We start from the raw sequence: 17,741 nt of genomic DNA on the forward strand, positions 1-17,741 counted from the left end.
AAAAACAACGTTGCGAGCCATCCTGCTTATGTGCCATCGATATCTCCACCTTTTAACAGACGCCCGCCTCCGCTTGATTCAACAAGTGGAACGGAGAGATTTGGCAGGTCAGCTTAACCAAACATTTTGGTTCGTTTATGAATTCAAAATCCTGTTCTAGAGCATCATTGTATCGAGAGCTCATTTCTACTTTCGGTATTTTGTATGTCCTGCGCCGATACAACAAGCACGCTTTGCAATGTGCTGAGCCTGCTCGACTGCGTTTTTCGAATGTGAGCAATAAAGTTGCTGTAGGAGCACTGGATGAGTAATTGTGAAGTAACGCACGTGTGTAAAGAAAAAAATGTCGTGTTTATTTACATTTATTTGTGCGCGCTTGTTGCTTGAAGCGTCTGCGAAAAGTTCAAATTAAGGTACTGAGCGATGCTGTAGCTCCTGCGAGAAAGATGTAGCGCGTAGGCACTGTAGGAAGCTTACTTTCATTATGATCGCACGCTGTTTGCTGCCTTTGAAAACGTGTTCTGTTTGCTGCCCTGTAAAAGGCTATTAAAAGATTTACTTTCTGTAAATAATTGCGAGACAAAACATCACGATAAAATACAAAAAATATAGGAGATACTTAAGTCTTGTGTTCAGGACATATTCAATATGAACCAATTTGAAATGCTTAGATTTTTATGCTGATATGCCTATAAACAAACCTGATGCTCTCTGTACTTGCGAGTTGCAGCACGCCTAAATAACACTTGAGACTTTATTTTATATTGTACACGTACTTCGCCCTGCTGAGCTTCCTTTCCGAAGCATGGATGGGCGGAAGAAGCTTTCCAGGTCATTGATTTTTAGGAAACCGTGCCTCAACACAAACGAAAGCGGAGGGTCAATTGTGGCCTATGCACCTCCGCTTGCGGACAGCTCTCCTTGCACTACTCAGTTAGTGCCAAGGCTGCGATGGGGGCGCTGGGGACGGGTTTTTCCACAGCGCCGCCTGGGCAGAGTCTGAGGTCTATACACCATAGCCGCCGCATCGTGTTCTCTTTCGTGACATTTGCAGCATGCGGTTCCTGCTCATTTCTGGCGCTGTGTCTGAAAGGATTTCATTCGTCTACATTGACGCGTTCGATGTAGATCGGCACGAAATATCTTGATGGTGCTTTGCCAAAAATGATCGCTCAAGAATATTGCCCTTAAATACAATTTACCTTATAATGTTACCTTTGGTTTTCGTGTGCCATCGCGGCATATAGTACTTATAGTCACCCCGAGAAAGCGTTTGCCAAGCAAATCTTGATCGCCAAGTGCAGTTTACATGCATTGTGCGCGTTGGCTGGTCCACGTCGCATCTGCCTGCTGCGGCACGGTGCACGCTTTCACTCTGAAAGCTGGGACAGGAAAAATGTGTTCGGCCTTCCTCTACTCAGCGTTGTGCACTGCACAGCCATTGCTCGTGCTCGGCTACGTATTCTAGCACCCAATGGCCATGCAACGCATTGGCACTCTTCCTACAACTCAAATCACGGGCGCAACAGGAGGAATGCACGCCAAAAGAGACGCCCGTCAACTCGCCAATGATGAGCGAACAATGCGCCTGGCTGTCTCTGAGAGATCAACAGTTGCGTTCGGTTCTTCAATATTCGCCATATCCGCACCACTACCGCTTTGCCGCCAGGTGCATGCGTCGTCTGTATAGGCCCCAATAGCTGCTAATAACAGAATTAGTCAATTACTATCCCTGCGGCTTTTCCAAGATTACTGTGAAGAGTATACGCTAGGCATTTATAGTCTATTTAGCCCAAGTGAAATTTCGTTGCAGTTGGCTTTTAACACGAAAGTGCACTTCAGTATCTGGATGGCAATGCAGGCTTCGAACAAGATATGGGCAAAAGTATTGAAGCAGTGTTACAATCCTCTCGCCTGTCATTTTAACCAAGTACCTGCCTCCAATAATGACTGCTAGCAACACAGGCACTGTCCTTATTGCTGTTCCCATTTAGTTCACAATAGAATATGCTGGTGACATGCTTTTGCACTACACTTGATTCATAGCACAGATCAAGGTGTTTTTTAGGGTTATGTTGAGCATGACATGTTCAGTCCTGTCCTTGACTGGTGTCGACCTCGCACCATTTAAGGACTGGTAGACATTCTTTTTGCTCACTACATTAATCTTAGAGAGGCTTGTTAGACTGTTGGTTTATTTTTCTTGCTTGCAAGTGCTGTTGACAAGCCCAGGAATCTGTTGGTACGCCACTTCCAGAATCACGGTAGCTTTTTTTTTTATTTCTTTAAACTGACGCAGATAGGTAAATGACATTCTTTCTGTTTTTCTTTCCACCCTGAAATTGAAATGCCATCTTAAAGAAACTGCATCTATATTTCAAGTTAGGGGTGTGCAAATGTTCAAAACTTTCAAATAATGAATTGAATACTGTGATATCTGATTCAGTCTTCAAAGTATTTAGTAACTACTATATCTAAATGCAAATATTTTTAGATAGATTGTTTTGCATACTTCAGGTTGCCTATTTACGTTCAAGATGCCTATTTGCGTAAATATGTTGTCGCGAGATTGGAATAAAATCGGGATTTAATAGTTTCATGTTAAAAGGCCCCTGATATATACAGTAGAAACTCGTTGATACGTTTCTGTTACGTACGTTTCCCGGCGCCAACTTTCGCAATCAAGAACACCAAAAATGACCGAACATAGTTACGCAAATTTTTTTACCGGTTTATATGTTCCCGGAACACACGATTTTTCGGCACCAATGGTCATTACGATGCCGAACTGCGATCGCATGATCCGTTTTCCGGCCGCTATATCCAAATTAAACAAGAAAATGCAAGATGCGTGCGCTATCGAGAACAATATATAGCTGGCCGCTGTGGCAGCTTCACCGCAATACTCGCCCTCCCGTCTCGGTAAACATGCCGGCGTGCACTCGGTTTCTCATTTCGGTACCGGCAAATCTTCTTCGGGTTCGTCGCATGCGGCATTCGCAGCTATCACTGCCAATTCTATTGCGATAAGCATCTTCGCCTATCTGTTTGACAGTGCGTGGTGCCGTCGGAAGCTTAGCGCACGACCCGCCGTGGTTGCTTAGTGGCTATGGTGTTGGGCTGCTAAGTACGAGGTCGCGGGATTGAATCCCGGCCACGGCGGCTGCATTTCGATGGGGGCAAAATGCGAAAACACCCGTGTACTTAGATTTAGGTGCATGTTAAAGAACCCCAGGTGGTCAAAATTTCTGGAGTCCTCCACTAGGCGTGCGTGCCTCATAATCAAATTGTGGTTTTGGCACGTAAAACCCCATAATTACATTACAAGCTTAGCGCACGCTTTTAATAGGCGATAATCGAAACGTGCCGCCGTTCCCTGCTGCAGACTGCGATCGTATACGTTTTCCGGCCGCCAGATCCCATGTAAACAAGAAAAGTCGCGAGGCGCACGCGATCGAAAACAGTATATAGCCGCCCGTCTCACGTGAATACGCCAGCGCGCACAGTTTGTTTTCCGGCACCAGTGAATCTCCGCTTGGGTCGTCACACGCCGCATTCACAGCTATCGCTGAAAACCTGTTGCGATAAGCATCTTCACCTATCCGTTTTACAGCTCGTGGTGCGTAGTGCCATTGGTAGCGTACTGCATGCTTTTAGTAGGCAATAATCCAAGGCAGTTCCCTGCTGCAGGTTGCGCGATGTGGGCATCACATTTCGCTTCAGTGGTATCTGGGGTCGCCCATCAGCTCAATTTCGTTTTTGTTTCCAGTCGCCCTCTTAGAACACCACGCAATAGGAAAGCAACAAAACACGCCTCGGGCCGCCGGAACACCACCAGCTCGACGCTGTTGAGGTGTCCTCCTGTGAGAGACAGTTAAGGCACTGCACTTATCTCTTCCATTTCTCTTTAAAAATCACTTCACACACACACACGCACGCACGCGCACACACACGTGTTGGCGTCTCGTGCCGCAACGATCAGCACGACGCTTCGTGTTACGTGGATGTCGACAATGATCGAGTCAGTCGAATTTTTTGGTTACTTCGGATCGTACGTTTTCCCGGTTAGTACGCCCTGCGCGTTTTTTTAAAACGTTTAAACGAGGTTCGCATCTGTGAGCGAGGAAAATCAAAAGAAAGTGAGGCCAAGGGAAGCCTTTAGAAGGCAGGAACAAAAACTGATTTCCCAACAAGAAGCTAAGTGTGCCAAATTGGCAGAATATAGGTGGGTTGTACAGGCTTGCAGAGTCGTCGTGCGGCAAAGCCACACACGGGTTACTTTTGAGGACAGACTTTTTCTTAATAGCAGCACAATGATTTCGCATCATACACTCGGCACTGCCTCCTGCTTCATTCTTGCTACAGCACGGCACTAACATCAGCATACATATTCTGGAGCTTGGGAGGACCACTGCCTTTGATTCTCCAGAGTTGCAGAAATCCTGAGGCTAGCAACAGTTTCACCATTTTCCTCCCCAGTGTGCTATGAAATTCATAGGTGTTCTAGTGAAAACATAATCTAAGACAAAACATAGTGCAGTAAAAATTAATTTTATATCAAATGGGACTCTGGAAGCATGCTTTAACCCTTTGAGGGTCGATTTTTTTTGCCATATGTGACAGCCTGGGGTCGATTTTTTTTATTACTGATTTTGAATTCTTCAGAGATACCTATTTCGAAAAAAAATTTACCGTAATTTTTCTAGGGTGACCGTAAAGTGAGGAAAAAAATATTTTGCGTTGGTATATATGTACTTATTTAGGAATAACAAAAATAAAAAGAAGGAAATAAACTCGTAAGAATTAAAAATTTGATGCATTGTTATACACATAGTACGATTTAGAAAATGTGCACACAAGAATATTTCGCAACTCTCAAATGTTCCTGCTCTTACACTAATATTTACATCCATAGCCTAATTGAACTGCGTAGGTGAGTGCACTCAGGAAAACTGTGTGGTTGTATGCCCATCAAAAAAGCAAAACGTGTGACAAACTTCTGCTAATCTTCATTTTATCGCCAACTAGAGGCAATTAGTTTTCGCGAATATCCAAAAAGCAAATGCATGCACAGCAGCATCCTTCGTGTATGCGCACACCTGTGAGCAATAAACAAGCGAGTAACAGGCAGCCACCCTTTGACCAATTAGTAATGAGATAGCTATCACTTTTCCAAATGCAAGAAGCCCAAACCGCCCACTGCGGAACAAAACCCAGACTAACTGCCGCACGCCAATGCGTGAGCGGTAGTATATAGATGCCCCGGAGCAAACAAACCATAACTGAGGTTTAGCGCTGTGTCCGCGTCTTGCCACTGTCTTTCGTCCCCTTTCGTGCGCTAAAAAACCTCAGTTATGGAATACCAACACGCCCTAACCTACGCTCTTTCAAACAAACCATGAAACGAAAACCGAGAGAGGGAGGCGCGAGAAAAAAATTTCCTGTATTTCCGCATGGTGGTAGCACATGCCAGGAAAGAAAAAGTTAGGAAATTGGCGCGCTTTTTAAACGTACAGACGCCACCGTAAATATGTGGCATTGACCATTTTGGACTTGTTTGCAGCACTGTATATTTACGTCATTGACTCTGAAAGGGTTAAAGGAATAACTTTCTTTTACTACTTACCCTTGGTTTTGAGGCTTTGTCTGGCCAGGTGCACAGGCGTGCTTGGATTGGTTGGCTTGAGTGCCGACATAACCCTCAGCATAGGTAAGGTGGAGTGCACACTAGCTGTGGTACAAATGATGACACCATTGTGGAGTGGAGACAGCACCCTGGTCGCAGCATGGCCAATTTGGAACTGCCAGATTCTGCAGTGGCCTTGGACGTCTTGACACATTGCACGAGAGATCTCTTGCCGACTTCTCATGTTCATTTTTTTTGTTGCTTTGTTCTACCCAACCTCGATTATCATCTTCCGTACGATCATATGCAAAAGTAGGGACACTGTCTCTATTTAGTCATACACTCTGAAAAAGGAACAGTGCAATTCCATCTTAACTGTGCAACCAAAACTCGGCATCTGCTGACTTCAGATTGCTCACATAAGTCGTAAAGTATTGCTCTTCATGACACATGCATAAAGCAAGGTGAAACATTGTCGGCATCAATTTCAAGAATATTTCATGCAAAACGTTATTTTCTTTTATTCTGTTGCCTTTGGTTGCTTATTTTTCTTATTTATTGGATACTGTGAACTTCATTCTCAGGGTCATTCTAGGGAGAGAAATGTTTGAAAAATACATAATACACTGTGATACATAATGGGCATTCAGCAAAGGAAAATGCTCATAACAAAGCTGATAATATGCCATTTTCATCATGCATATCCAATTCACATCCAAAATCAGCTTGTTGTTTGGTTACGACAGCACAATTCCATATTTCTGTTGTATTGGGGAAAAAAGAAGAGTTAAGTAAGGCTGAATAACTGTGCTCTGGTTTATGCAGGCAGATCTTCTTGGAGGTTGCAAGTACAATTTCTTATTTATTCAACACAGCTAGTTGGGCAAGTTGGTTCAGCATAGCTAAAAGACACGGTTGAAAGATAGGACAAGACACACATAGTTTTGTGCACCCTTTCATGGTCTTAAGAACTAACTAGTCTACTGACCAGCCTACATGATTTTAACATGGCCATGACGGAGTCTGCGCGTGAGTGTATACAGCATATAAAATGGGCCACCAGTCTGCATTTTTCTATTATAACCTTTAAGACTCATAGTCCACACCACATAACATACTGCAAGAATGGACATACAGATGTGTTGTATAGGCTGTTAACTGAACTTTCTGTGTTGCATATTGCAGCTTTTTTCTTTAGAACATATAGCTTTTGATTAGCCTGCTTGCCATTGCAATGTGTGCAGAATAGTTACTCCTAAGTACTTAAAGTGATGTGCATTCTCTAAAACATTATGTCCTATGTGGTACATGAAAGAAACTTCCTGCTTTCTTGGTTAATGTTGTTGTTTTAGTATAGTTTATTTCCATGTTCCATTTCACAAGCCACTCATGTTACTATCTGCCATAGTAGCCCAGTGGCTATAGCATTGCACTGCTGAGCCCGAGTTAGGGAGTTTGATCCTAGTTGTGGCAGCCACTTTCCAACTGGGGCAAGTGCAAAAATACTCGTGTACTGTGCATTGGGTGCGCGTTAATGAATCCCAGGTGGTCAAAATTAATCTGGAGCCTCCCCACAACAGCGTGCCTTGTAATCAGTTTGTGGTGTTAGTTCGTAAGACCATAGATTTTTTTTTAAACTCGTCTACTAGCTGTAAGCATCTGTTTGGCTTACTTTGGTCATCTTCACATGTTATTGGGGAATAAATTAAGTATTGGTAAAAAGCTTCATTTGTACAGGAGCTTGAACAAGGGAAGAAATATCATTAACATAAAGGAAAAACATTATTGGTCCTAATACAGATCCTTGGGGAATCCCTGAATGCACCGACAATGGGCAAATGATACTTCTATGATACTGCTTTGATCAGAGAAGCAATAAGCTGGTGTGATCCAAACACTCAATCTAAATAATAAGCCTTTAAAATCCCTTGAAAGCATGGTGGGCAAGCCAGCATTTTGAAATTTGTTTGGAGTTGGGTTGAATGACAAACATATTTTAGTTAAAATTACGGTGTCTGCTATGAATTTTGGGAGAGAAATAGCATTGTAAGTGTATCCAAATTTGCTTTTAGATCATCATCAATAGGTAGAGCCAGAAATGCTAGTTCTTCATGAAGGGATTGCTACAAATTTCTTTTGTTGTGTTCGTTTTAGGTGTGAGTGAAGTGTGAAGGAAATTTTCATGGGATAGCTACTAATTGCCCCCTTTTGTGTACGTGTCTCTTTTTCTGATATGTTGAACAAGACAGATTTTATATGTTATGAAAATTACTCACTGCCATTTCTTTGATCAAAACAAATGTGACCTTGGTGCATTATTTCTCCTTTATTTTTATTCCCTTAGTAATGTCAATTTTTACTAATGGTAATGCTGACAAAGCTTACTGCTACAGCCAGAATGCTCTGAACGTTTCGGAGGAGTTTATTTGATATTGCCTGAAGATAGTAATCGCCATTTTCCCCATGACTTCTCATGGGGAACATTTTTCTGTCATTCTTACTTTTTGAAGTGCTTCAGGGAGGAATTTGCTAAGAACATGGTGCAATTATTTTTTTTATTCTCAGTACAACTATTCTGTACTGCACATGAACGCTGCACATTGTTTTTATGATGAGTTCATGATTAATAGTGCTCACATGAAGTGAACAGATGGGCACTTATATTCCAGCATCCAACTAAGGGTGTTTATTCCCTACATGCACCCAGAAAAACAGATCGCCTCATCTTCAGTGTACCAGAGCCCATTTTGTTGGTTGTAAGTATAGCCTGAATTTACTGCCTTATTAAGATAACGTATATATACCAACTTGTATATGCCAACTGCTTACTACAAGTGTAATAGTAGTGCTGGCACATGCTGCAAGAGCTGTGCTCATGGTATTTGGCGCATTTAATGTCTGCAATCAACGTGCACCTTGTCTAGTGTTATTGGCGTTGGCTCCTTTCTGACTGCAGACTGTGATGAATGGATTAGCCCAGTTCTTTCCAGATGTGCTGTATAAGGAATTTGACATTGTTTCTCCATCTTCTTTTTTTCAAATAATGAAACTTAAAACCAGAATAGCAGCTATACAGCCATTTTAGGAGTTTCACATCTTATTTTAGGACAGTTGTTAATCTAAATGGCTGAGGTCAAAAAAAAAAAGAAAAGAAATCTGCTGCAAGTAAGTTGCCACACTAAATATATATGTAGTTGTCACTAGCTGCTGCTGAGTAATTTCTGTTGGTTGTCTGGGGGACAACATTAAGTTGATATCTTTTATAAATTAATCCTGTCTGTGGCTTCCCCACGTGTAAGCTCCCTCAAAGCAGCAATGTGCCTATGTTCATCCACAGATCTGTTGCATGCTAATTGATACATGATACTGTTCACATCTGCTCAGTGTTGAATAAAGGTTATCTTACTGCATTCCTTTTTTATATAAATCGTGAAACAAATAACGGTGCAAGATCAGCAACAGGAATTCATTGCCTTAACATCCTTTAAGATTAGTTACTCTAGCCATGTACAGAGCACCATCTCAATGCACATTTAAGCTCTCTTATTTGTAGTGCTGGCAGTAGTGCAATAGGCATAGCTGCTTGCTGCAAGTGATAAAGATACACTGGTGGTGCAAGTGGATTGTCTCGTTATGCAGCGCCTACCAGGCAGAGTCGGGATTACATTATTTTGTTAAGTTTCAGATACATCTGATAGGTTTTCATTTATAGAGCTCACATTTTAGGCAGTGGAAAAGCACTTCTATTATTAGAAAAGCTCTTGATGACCTTACCAAACTTAGTTGTTCTGCAGCTAATTAATTGTTTTAATGTTGAGAATTAACACCATTGTTTGTAATTTTAAGCACTTAGTTTTTCATCAACTTTGTAACGATGAACCGTCGAGTTCAAAATGTACACATCTTTTGCTGTGTGTGCCCATCTGGTTCAATTGTAAGCCAGGTACCAACCAGCCTTCAATAAGACAAATGCCTAATAAATATTTCTGAGTGCTATTGTGCAAAACACTGCTGCTGCTATTGCTGTATTATCAATTATGCTGCCCAGTGTATGCTGCTTCTTGAAGGATTCAAACATCACAAGTGTTCGTAATCTTTCGTAATTAGAATGTTAACACGCATTGTGCCACTCCTTGGACAATGGTAGAAAATATTAAGCATTTAGTCAATGACCAATTTTCCAGATGCCCAATTTTTTGGACATGCCTGATGATTCAGACGGCTTCGCGGAACTGCCACATACCCCATAGAGTGTATAGGAACATATTTCGGGCGCAAAAAACCTTCGCCGTCTGATTTTCCAGACTTTCTGCCATGACCGCAGCTCTGAAACGCCATTAATCTAAGCTACCTCCTTGCTGCCATCTTTATGATCTCGCCATCTTGAACTGGCGCTCTCGCACGCAGTTCCACGGGCAACCGTAGCCACCACCGTGGCAACACTAGGCCTAGCTACTTCGACATTCGCTACCAAGCTTCTTGCTAGTTGCTATTCGGTGCTGTGTTTTTCATTGAAGCAGTTTGCCGCTATAGCAAGGGCACCTACTCCACCTTTGTAATCCTTGCCAATGGCTTCGAAGCTCGGAAAGCACGGCATGTTGCATAATGCCAGTTTCTGAAAGTCTGCTTTGCCTCAGTTATAGTGGCTAGAGGAGTAGGTGTGCCTAAAGCCCCTCCATCCATGCGTCAACGCTGCTTTTGCTAAGTAACGCCAACCTTTGTTGTCCACCGCTGTTCTCTGATTTGTCGCTCATACCAGTTCCGCTTCCACAGTTTCCGCTTCCAGGGTTTCCGTTTCTGGTCGTTCCGTTTCCGGAATTTCCATTTCCTGAATTTTCGCTTGTGTGCTCGCACCTCTATGCAGAAGTGACGTCGCTTCCGCCTAAATGAGAAGGTGCGACTACACAATTTCCGCTTGACGCCAGAAGCTGATGGGGTGAGCGAGGAAGGGGCATGGAGGAGTAGGGTAGGTTGGCGGTACTTAACCGTGTTGGCAGAAACGTGTATGGAGGGGCTTTAGGTGTGCTGACCGAACGTAGTTCACTTCTCCTAATCATGATGCAAAGATGGTGCTGCATTCAGTAGAACAGTTCTGGAAGGGGCAATTGTCATGGGACACGGTATGTATTCCTTAATTATAAACGCATGCTCCCGTCGTCTCCTATCATAGTGTGAGCGCGCATACGCCTAAAAATAGTACTGGCGGGGCCAGGGGGGGTCGAACTCTCTCCTCCTCCTGAAATTTTCAAAAGAATCCCTTTTTCCCACGGAACGGAAAATCTCAGGAGGTGGGCTCCAGAAGAACGGCATGGATAAAAGGGAAAGCTTGAATGTGAAAACAAGGCTAGGCTGGTGGCACTTTGAAGGTGTAGGGAGGGGTTGTCATGGGGGTAATCCTCTCTCCCATGCACAGAACATTGCGGCCCCACTCATAGCACACCTTCACCTCATCTCGGATTGTGTTAACTGTAGCTACTGAATGGGGATCAGTATTAAAAATTCCACACACAGAGAAAGACGGGAAGAGCATGTGCATAAAAACTTCAAGGAATTTTCGCTCCCCACCAGGCCTTCGTGTTGTCGAAGAGCTTCTAATTTCTGGTACTTGACCGAATCGTCGACCATGCTGCGTGGAAGAAAAGCATTTCGAAAATAATGCGACTAGCTTGTCTAGCATGTGCATAATACCCCCCCCCTCCCTTTTTTCCTCCTGTTTCTTCCCCTTGTCTCTGACTTTCATTATGTTAATAAACTTGAGAAGAACTTGCTGTTTTGCTTGTTTGTATGCACTGGTAAGATTGAAAGGAGGGCAAAAAACGGGACAAGATAGACCTGCAGAAGGCTAATTTGCGCACGGCAAAATACATCAAGGACGGGGGTGCTGGGCTAGTGAGGCTAATAAACTGGCACAGCAAACAGGTGGAAGGGCAGGTAGGTGAATGGCCTCGAAGTCCACGCGGAAACAAATACGGGAATGTTAGCCGCCACCGCGCGCTTTATTAACCCAGTGAACCTTGAGTGTGACAGTGACTAACAGAAAAGAAATTTAAGAAGGTGAGTGGAGTGATGTATGCGAGGAAGAGACGGGGGACACACCCAAAAGGTGTCAAGAATGAAGTTAGCGGATAGTTATGGACTTAGGGAGAGCGTCTCGTGACTTCCCAATTTCTCAATGCCAGACGGTTGTGGCCAGTCGCCTAGCTGAGGCTCGCCTACCCCATTGTAAGAGATGCTGCTGGCTGCGGAGAGCCAATCCTAACTAAACATCTTGGCAATGTTCAGAATAGACTTTCAAATCTCTCGGAGCTTCTGGCCTTTATTTTACTGTGAACTATGGGTGCCGTAATTTTCACAAAGGCTTCTAAACAGGAAACAGCTGCTGCGTTGGACTGTCTGCCTGATCAATTCCCGAGTGTGGTTAAATAACAATATGCGTCACGTGATGACTACAAGACCATAATCGCAAGTTACTTCCAAACATCTCTTCAAATAAGTAGGACAGCAGGTCACTGAAAGTGAGTGAAACTTGCATCATACGATACTATTGAAGTTCTGGTGCAAAGCTTCGTTCCTGTATTTTTTAAATCTAGAATAATATGGTATGCCTGCAACGCTGAAAGCGCATTAAGCGATTGGCAACTTGCAAAATACGGTTCGCCCTCTTCCGTACGTTGCTGTGGCTGTACCACTCACTGCTGGTAAACGATGATCTCCACTGTTACCGGGGCTGCAACAAGTCTGGCCTGCAAACAGGAAGGCACATGATAGTGTGCTGTCTTGTTTTTGTTTGGCCCCGTTTTTAGTACTGTTAGTTTTTCCAAGTCATGTACCATCAAGGTCATCGACCTACATTATATAAATTCATCAATTCGTAAACGAAATTTTAGTTGTTTCTTTTAATATCCTCATTTTTCAAAGTATCGTAAGGATGATATCATAATTTGGTGCGAAGCGGCTGCACATTTTAGCAATAAAAAACATTTGTCACAAGTTAAGCAAAGTGTTGTTTTGGCAGTGCAAAAACAAGCATCCTTGTTGTCGAAGCATTCTTGTCTGGGAAGTGCCAGAAGTTTCTTTGCATGCATATATATATATATATATATATATATATATATATATATATATATATATATATATATATATATATATATATAGAGAGAGAGAGAGAGAGAGAGAGAGAGAGATGGAGTGGTAGTTGTCGGCGGAGAAGCCCTCCCCAGAAATAAATTTCTGGCTACGCCACTGCTGGCAGGCCTTTAGAGCTATTTCAGATGTACCTGTGGCGAATTGAGCCCTTGGGGACAGTAAAAGACATTCGTTAATTTTTTTTCTGACGTTTTCGAGGCCCCTTGGGAGTTCAAAAAATCAGATGTTGACTGTATATTTAATTTTATAAATTTGTAGCACTTCTTTATGAATATGTAATAAGTTGCAACATCTTCTGATGTCAGTATGCTTGAATGCAACAAAAATTGCAGGCCATATTTTTAACCTGTTGGTTTTCATTATGTTAAATGAACATGCTTTTGTTATACTTATCTCTGCACTTTCCTGTATCTTCAGCGATTTTCTGGTGTGTGATTGGTAACATAAGACACACTAGCTGGTTTAATTGCAAAACATAAAGGCTAGGCAGCTATTACTTCCAAATACTGTATTTGCATGTAAATAACGCAACCACGAATGTAATGTGACGGGCCAGTTTCTCTGTCAGAAAAATTAAAAAGATATATATTACAATTATAACGCAATGTGATGTTGTGGCATTTCCAGTTTATGGAAATAATATATAAAAGTGAACCTTATTCATTGTTACTGAAAATGGTCTTTGCAAAGTACAGTGAAAGGAGTGCATGCACAATTTACTTGTCACTGCTGACGTCTTTGTCAACGAGAATGGTGGTGTCCTCAATGACATGAAGTTTATTGAAAAGGTGGCACTTCAGAAGTGTCCGCGGCACGCTTAAACGCTGTTCCGTATGCTGTAGCCATCGTGGTGGTGCCTGGGGTTTTAGCTGAGTGCAGTTTGAAGCACTAGAAAACATAATATTAATGGCATCAACCGAAATTTAATGCAAGGTGCATTTTGATGCCAGGAATTCCCGGGGGGGGGGGGGGGGGGCAGTGCGATATGTTTGTGCAAATACATGCTTGCAGATGGATGTTACTTTTTGCCTTTACATTGCATCCCAGCTGCATCTTTTCTACTTTTCTCTGTGAATGTTTTAATGGTATCGGGGAGAGTGACTGAAGTTTCTACACTAATGCTTTTTAATTCTTATTTTATAACTATTGATCAAGAGAGCTCATCCACAGTCACAACCTTGCACACTGAAATCAAGTAAAGACCATAGGCATACAATGGGCTACATTTGATTGCATTTGGGGCCCAGTGAAAGTATCATAGCAGACAAGGGAATAATTTGTAGTGTAACCTGTCTGCAACCTTTCTTTTAAGATTAGATTTTGAATATCCTGTTCAAATAAGTTCATGTGTACCATCACCTTTGCAGCCCCAGTGGAGTGCCTGGAAGTACAGCTCGGACACTCAGGCTTCTTGCTTGGGTGCAGAGTAACAGCAAGGCTGAAGAGGGCAGCGAGGCCATACTAGGGTTTGAGCACCCTTGAGCAAGTGGAAACAGCATGGCATCCGTTGAGCACCAGGAACTTGCAGTTGGCAGCAGTGATGCAAGTGACGGTGAAGGCTCTGCTACTGGGAGCTTAGCTGGACCACAAACACCTGAAGAACCAGAGAGTGCACTTGAAGGTAGCATTACTTTATTTCCATCAATCGTTACATACCTCGAGCTCTTATAGCAGTGTTACATTGGCACTTTCAACTCTCGTTGAGTTGAATGGCTACTTACACTGAAACTGCCGTTCAACTGAACAGCAATCTACTTAGTTGCATGAGATGTATGGGTTCAGTTCAGTTAAAATTCCAGTTTTGTGCTGGTGAATGTTTCATGAGCTAGTTTTCAGAGTAGAGGACGTGGCAAAGTCAGTCACCTTTTTATGAATCTGAGGTATTTGTTAGTTTCAGCAGTCAGATTTCCATGTGGTAACGTTAAGGACCGCGTGTCGTTAAATCACTAAAAAGCTTTCTGTAGTATTTTTTTGACAATAACTAATGTTAAAGAAGTAGGATGTTATGCAAAAGTTGTTTTTTTATTCAGTTTCACCACCTGCCCCACCCCGTTAAGCCAACAATCGGTTAACTTGTCAAGACAATCCAAAGCCCATCCCCTGGTTTTCATGTTTACATGCATTTTTGTTTGTTTGTTTATTTCTCGAAGAGTGCGCGAGTTTTCGTGATGTACGTGGTACACGGTCTTGTGAATGTGGTCAAGTTTTCTATCCTCAATTGAAGCTGCCTCTGTAACAGAGGCAGCTGTAAAGTGACTCTGTAACACGGTGTGAAACAACTCAATTTTAATCTTGATGTGGTATGACAGTCCTGAACATGTGCAAGTGGCGTTGAAAATTTGTGGATCGCAGGATGTGAGAAATTGTTAAAATTTCTGGGCAGTTTGCATCTGTAGTCAGTAAAACTGTGCAGCACTGCTGTTTACATATGTTGTACACATGTTGTACGAGCTGGAAACGGAATATTGGTCTGTAGAAATATATTCAGCTTTTTCCCTCGTCTACTGGTTTGTAAACCTTTTGTCGCTGACTCTACAAGAGTTGCAGCTATAATAATACAGGTGCTGGCTATGTCTGCTTGTATCTGTGGTGGGTCCGTCACCCCTATTTAGAACATAGCAGTAGAGAACTCGGCCTTGAATTTACACCATTTACAGATGGTACTGCTGGCTTTGAGGTAGTGTTCCTATTGTATCTGACCATGAGCTACCAAATAGGCAGATACTTGGTACTGGTGCACTTTCCCTTAATATGTCTATGCTCTTATTTTATCAATGACCTCACCCTGCACCAAGGCATCTTTGAGAATTGCCAGACAGCCTAATGAAGATGGTCCCTTTTCGCTGCCCATGCTCTACTGCCTACTGCTGTGCTTTTTGTTATAGGATGAGAAGCAAGTTAGTAAATGCTCGTTAATTCACAACTCATTAATTCGAAATTGCGGATAATTCGAAGTAGCCGCCGCGGTCCCTCCAACAATGTATTGAAAGCAATATGTAATGTATCCCGCTAATTCACACTGAGATCCGCAAGGCCACCGATAATTCGAACTCGGCGTCATTGTGGATGGGGAGAGTGCTAGTACGCAGGAGCACATTGGCGACGCTGGCGTCACTGCGCGGTAACTGGGCAGTTTATTTTTCCAAGACTTTTATTAGTTAGAATTTTGTATAATTCAAATTTTCGTAGCATCCCTGCAGAATTCAAATTAACAAGCTTTTCCTGTATTTAACAGGGATAAGCGGGCTAGTTGGTGGTCGTTATTGGAATGCATCATGTAACCGCACAAAAACAAGGGACAAAGAAGGAACACACAGGACAGGTGCGGAATTTCAACTAATGTTTACTCTGGGAAATCTCACATTTACACAAGTATCGTAATCACACTTGCTAATCATCAAACAGCCATCACGTGACGTTGGCATGCGGGCGTGAGTGCCGCAAATTTGCTCGTAAATATTCGAACTCTTTATCGCTCAAAGACACTGAAGAGCTGCTTACGCAGCTGCCAGATTGCATTTTTATACAGTAAGCTTCAAAGATTTCTCGGCTCATTTGTGACGTAAACATCTTCAAGACTTTGGTGTCGCGGAACCTGGGCGTGCAATTACGACAGTGGCGACAATGGTCAGCCAGTTTTCCACCCCCCGCCAATCCTTCTACTCCTGCGCGGTGCTCCTGCAGTCTGACGTTTAGGCACCGTCCCGTCTGCCCTATGTAGCTATTGCCACAAGAGAGGGGTATCTGGTACACTACCCCTATTCTGCATGGGACGAACCTGTCGACGGGCTTGAGATGACATTCATTTGTTCTTACCCTGCACCATGCTGCACATGCCGGCCAGTTTTTTGGGCGCCGTGAAAACCACCGGTACTTCACATTTTTCGGCCACCTTTTTGAGGCGGTGGGAGATTTGGTGGTAGTACGGGATGGCAACAGGTCTACGACGTTGCGGCTCTACGCTTGGGCGGAGCTCTGATGGGCCCCGCACTTCCTTGGCAAGGGTTTCTAGCACCGAGGTGACCATATCATGTTGAAATCCTGCGCTGTGCAGTCTTTTCAACTGTAAGAACACGCTATGTCGCATTTCATGCTGGCAGGACTTATCAAGAGCAGCACGCAGGCAGTTTTTTGCAATTCCCCTTTTTACGAGCTTCGAATGAGCTGACTGGTAGTTTAAAATACCTTTTTTTGATCGAGGCTGATACCTCCAGCACGCATGGGTTCCAGCAATAATAATGAAAATGTCCAGGAACTGCAGGCTTCCATGTGTAGGCAACTCGAAGGTGAAAAAAAGGTATAAAAATGCAATCTGGCAGCTGCGTAAGCAGCTCTTCAGTGTCTTTGAGCGATAAAGAGTTCGAATATTTACGAGCAAATTTGCGGCACTCACGCCCGCATGCCAACGTCACGTGATGGCTGTTTGATGATTAGCAAGTGTGATTACGATACTTGTATAAATGTGAGATTTCCCGGAGTAAACCTTAGTTGAAGTTCCGCGCCTGTCCTGTGTGTTCCTTCTTTGTCCCTTGTTTTTGTGCGGTTACATGATGCATTCCAATTTTCCTGTATTGCCAATGCATGCTCAGAAGAAAAGCTGCTTTGAGGCCTCTAGTAGACGGAACAGCAGAAAAAGTGGAGTGCCCCTCTTTTTTACTCTGAATAGGCATGGCAAACATCTGGTGAATGGCAGTTCTTCGGTGTAGGCTGTGTAAGTTTGCTGAATATTGTCACATTGAAGTGTCGGTTTTTGTCCGGAGCCACAGGGACGAGGCGACTTGGGGTGTAAATAAACTTTATTTGGGCGGACTTGTGCCCATAAGAGAACTTCTGGCAAACACTGTTAGACGGTGGCGAAAACATGTGCAGTCGAGCGGCGGTGGAAAAGAATGCTAGCCCTCTCACCAGTCCGGTATTTATAACCGCGACGTCAAACGTACTAGCACAGGAATGTCCCGCAACGCGTTCA

At 43.2% G+C, this 17,741-nt stretch overlaps 1 protein-coding gene across 9 annotated transcripts in view; it reads left to right on the forward strand.

The window, feature by feature from the left end:
* The window catches only part of LOC142590546 (uncharacterized), a 278,657-nt gene that overhangs the window by 24,943 nt on the left and 235,973 nt on the right, over positions 1-17,741 (forward strand). For 5 of the 9 annotated variants that reach the window (XM_075702757.1, XM_075702750.1, XM_075702806.1 and 2 more), the window contains exons 2-3: positions 8,296-8,382; positions 14,140-14,393. In XM_075702757.1, the coding sequence (XP_075558872.1) occupies positions 14,270-14,393 (124 nt within the window). In that variant the 5' untranslated portion in view covers positions 8,296-8,382; positions 14,140-14,269. The remainder of the gene's footprint in view (positions 1-8,295; positions 8,383-14,139; positions 14,394-17,741) is intronic. The other 4 variants (XM_075702796.1, XM_075702773.1, XM_075702763.1 and 1 more) reach the window with 2 other exon arrangements.

Source organism: Dermacentor variabilis, chromosome 1 (genome assembly GCF_050947875.1).
Source record: "Dermacentor variabilis isolate Ectoservices chromosome 1, ASM5094787v1, whole genome shotgun sequence".
In the NCBI taxonomy this organism is placed as follows: Eukaryota; Metazoa; Arthropoda; class Arachnida; order Ixodida; family Ixodidae; genus Dermacentor; species Dermacentor variabilis.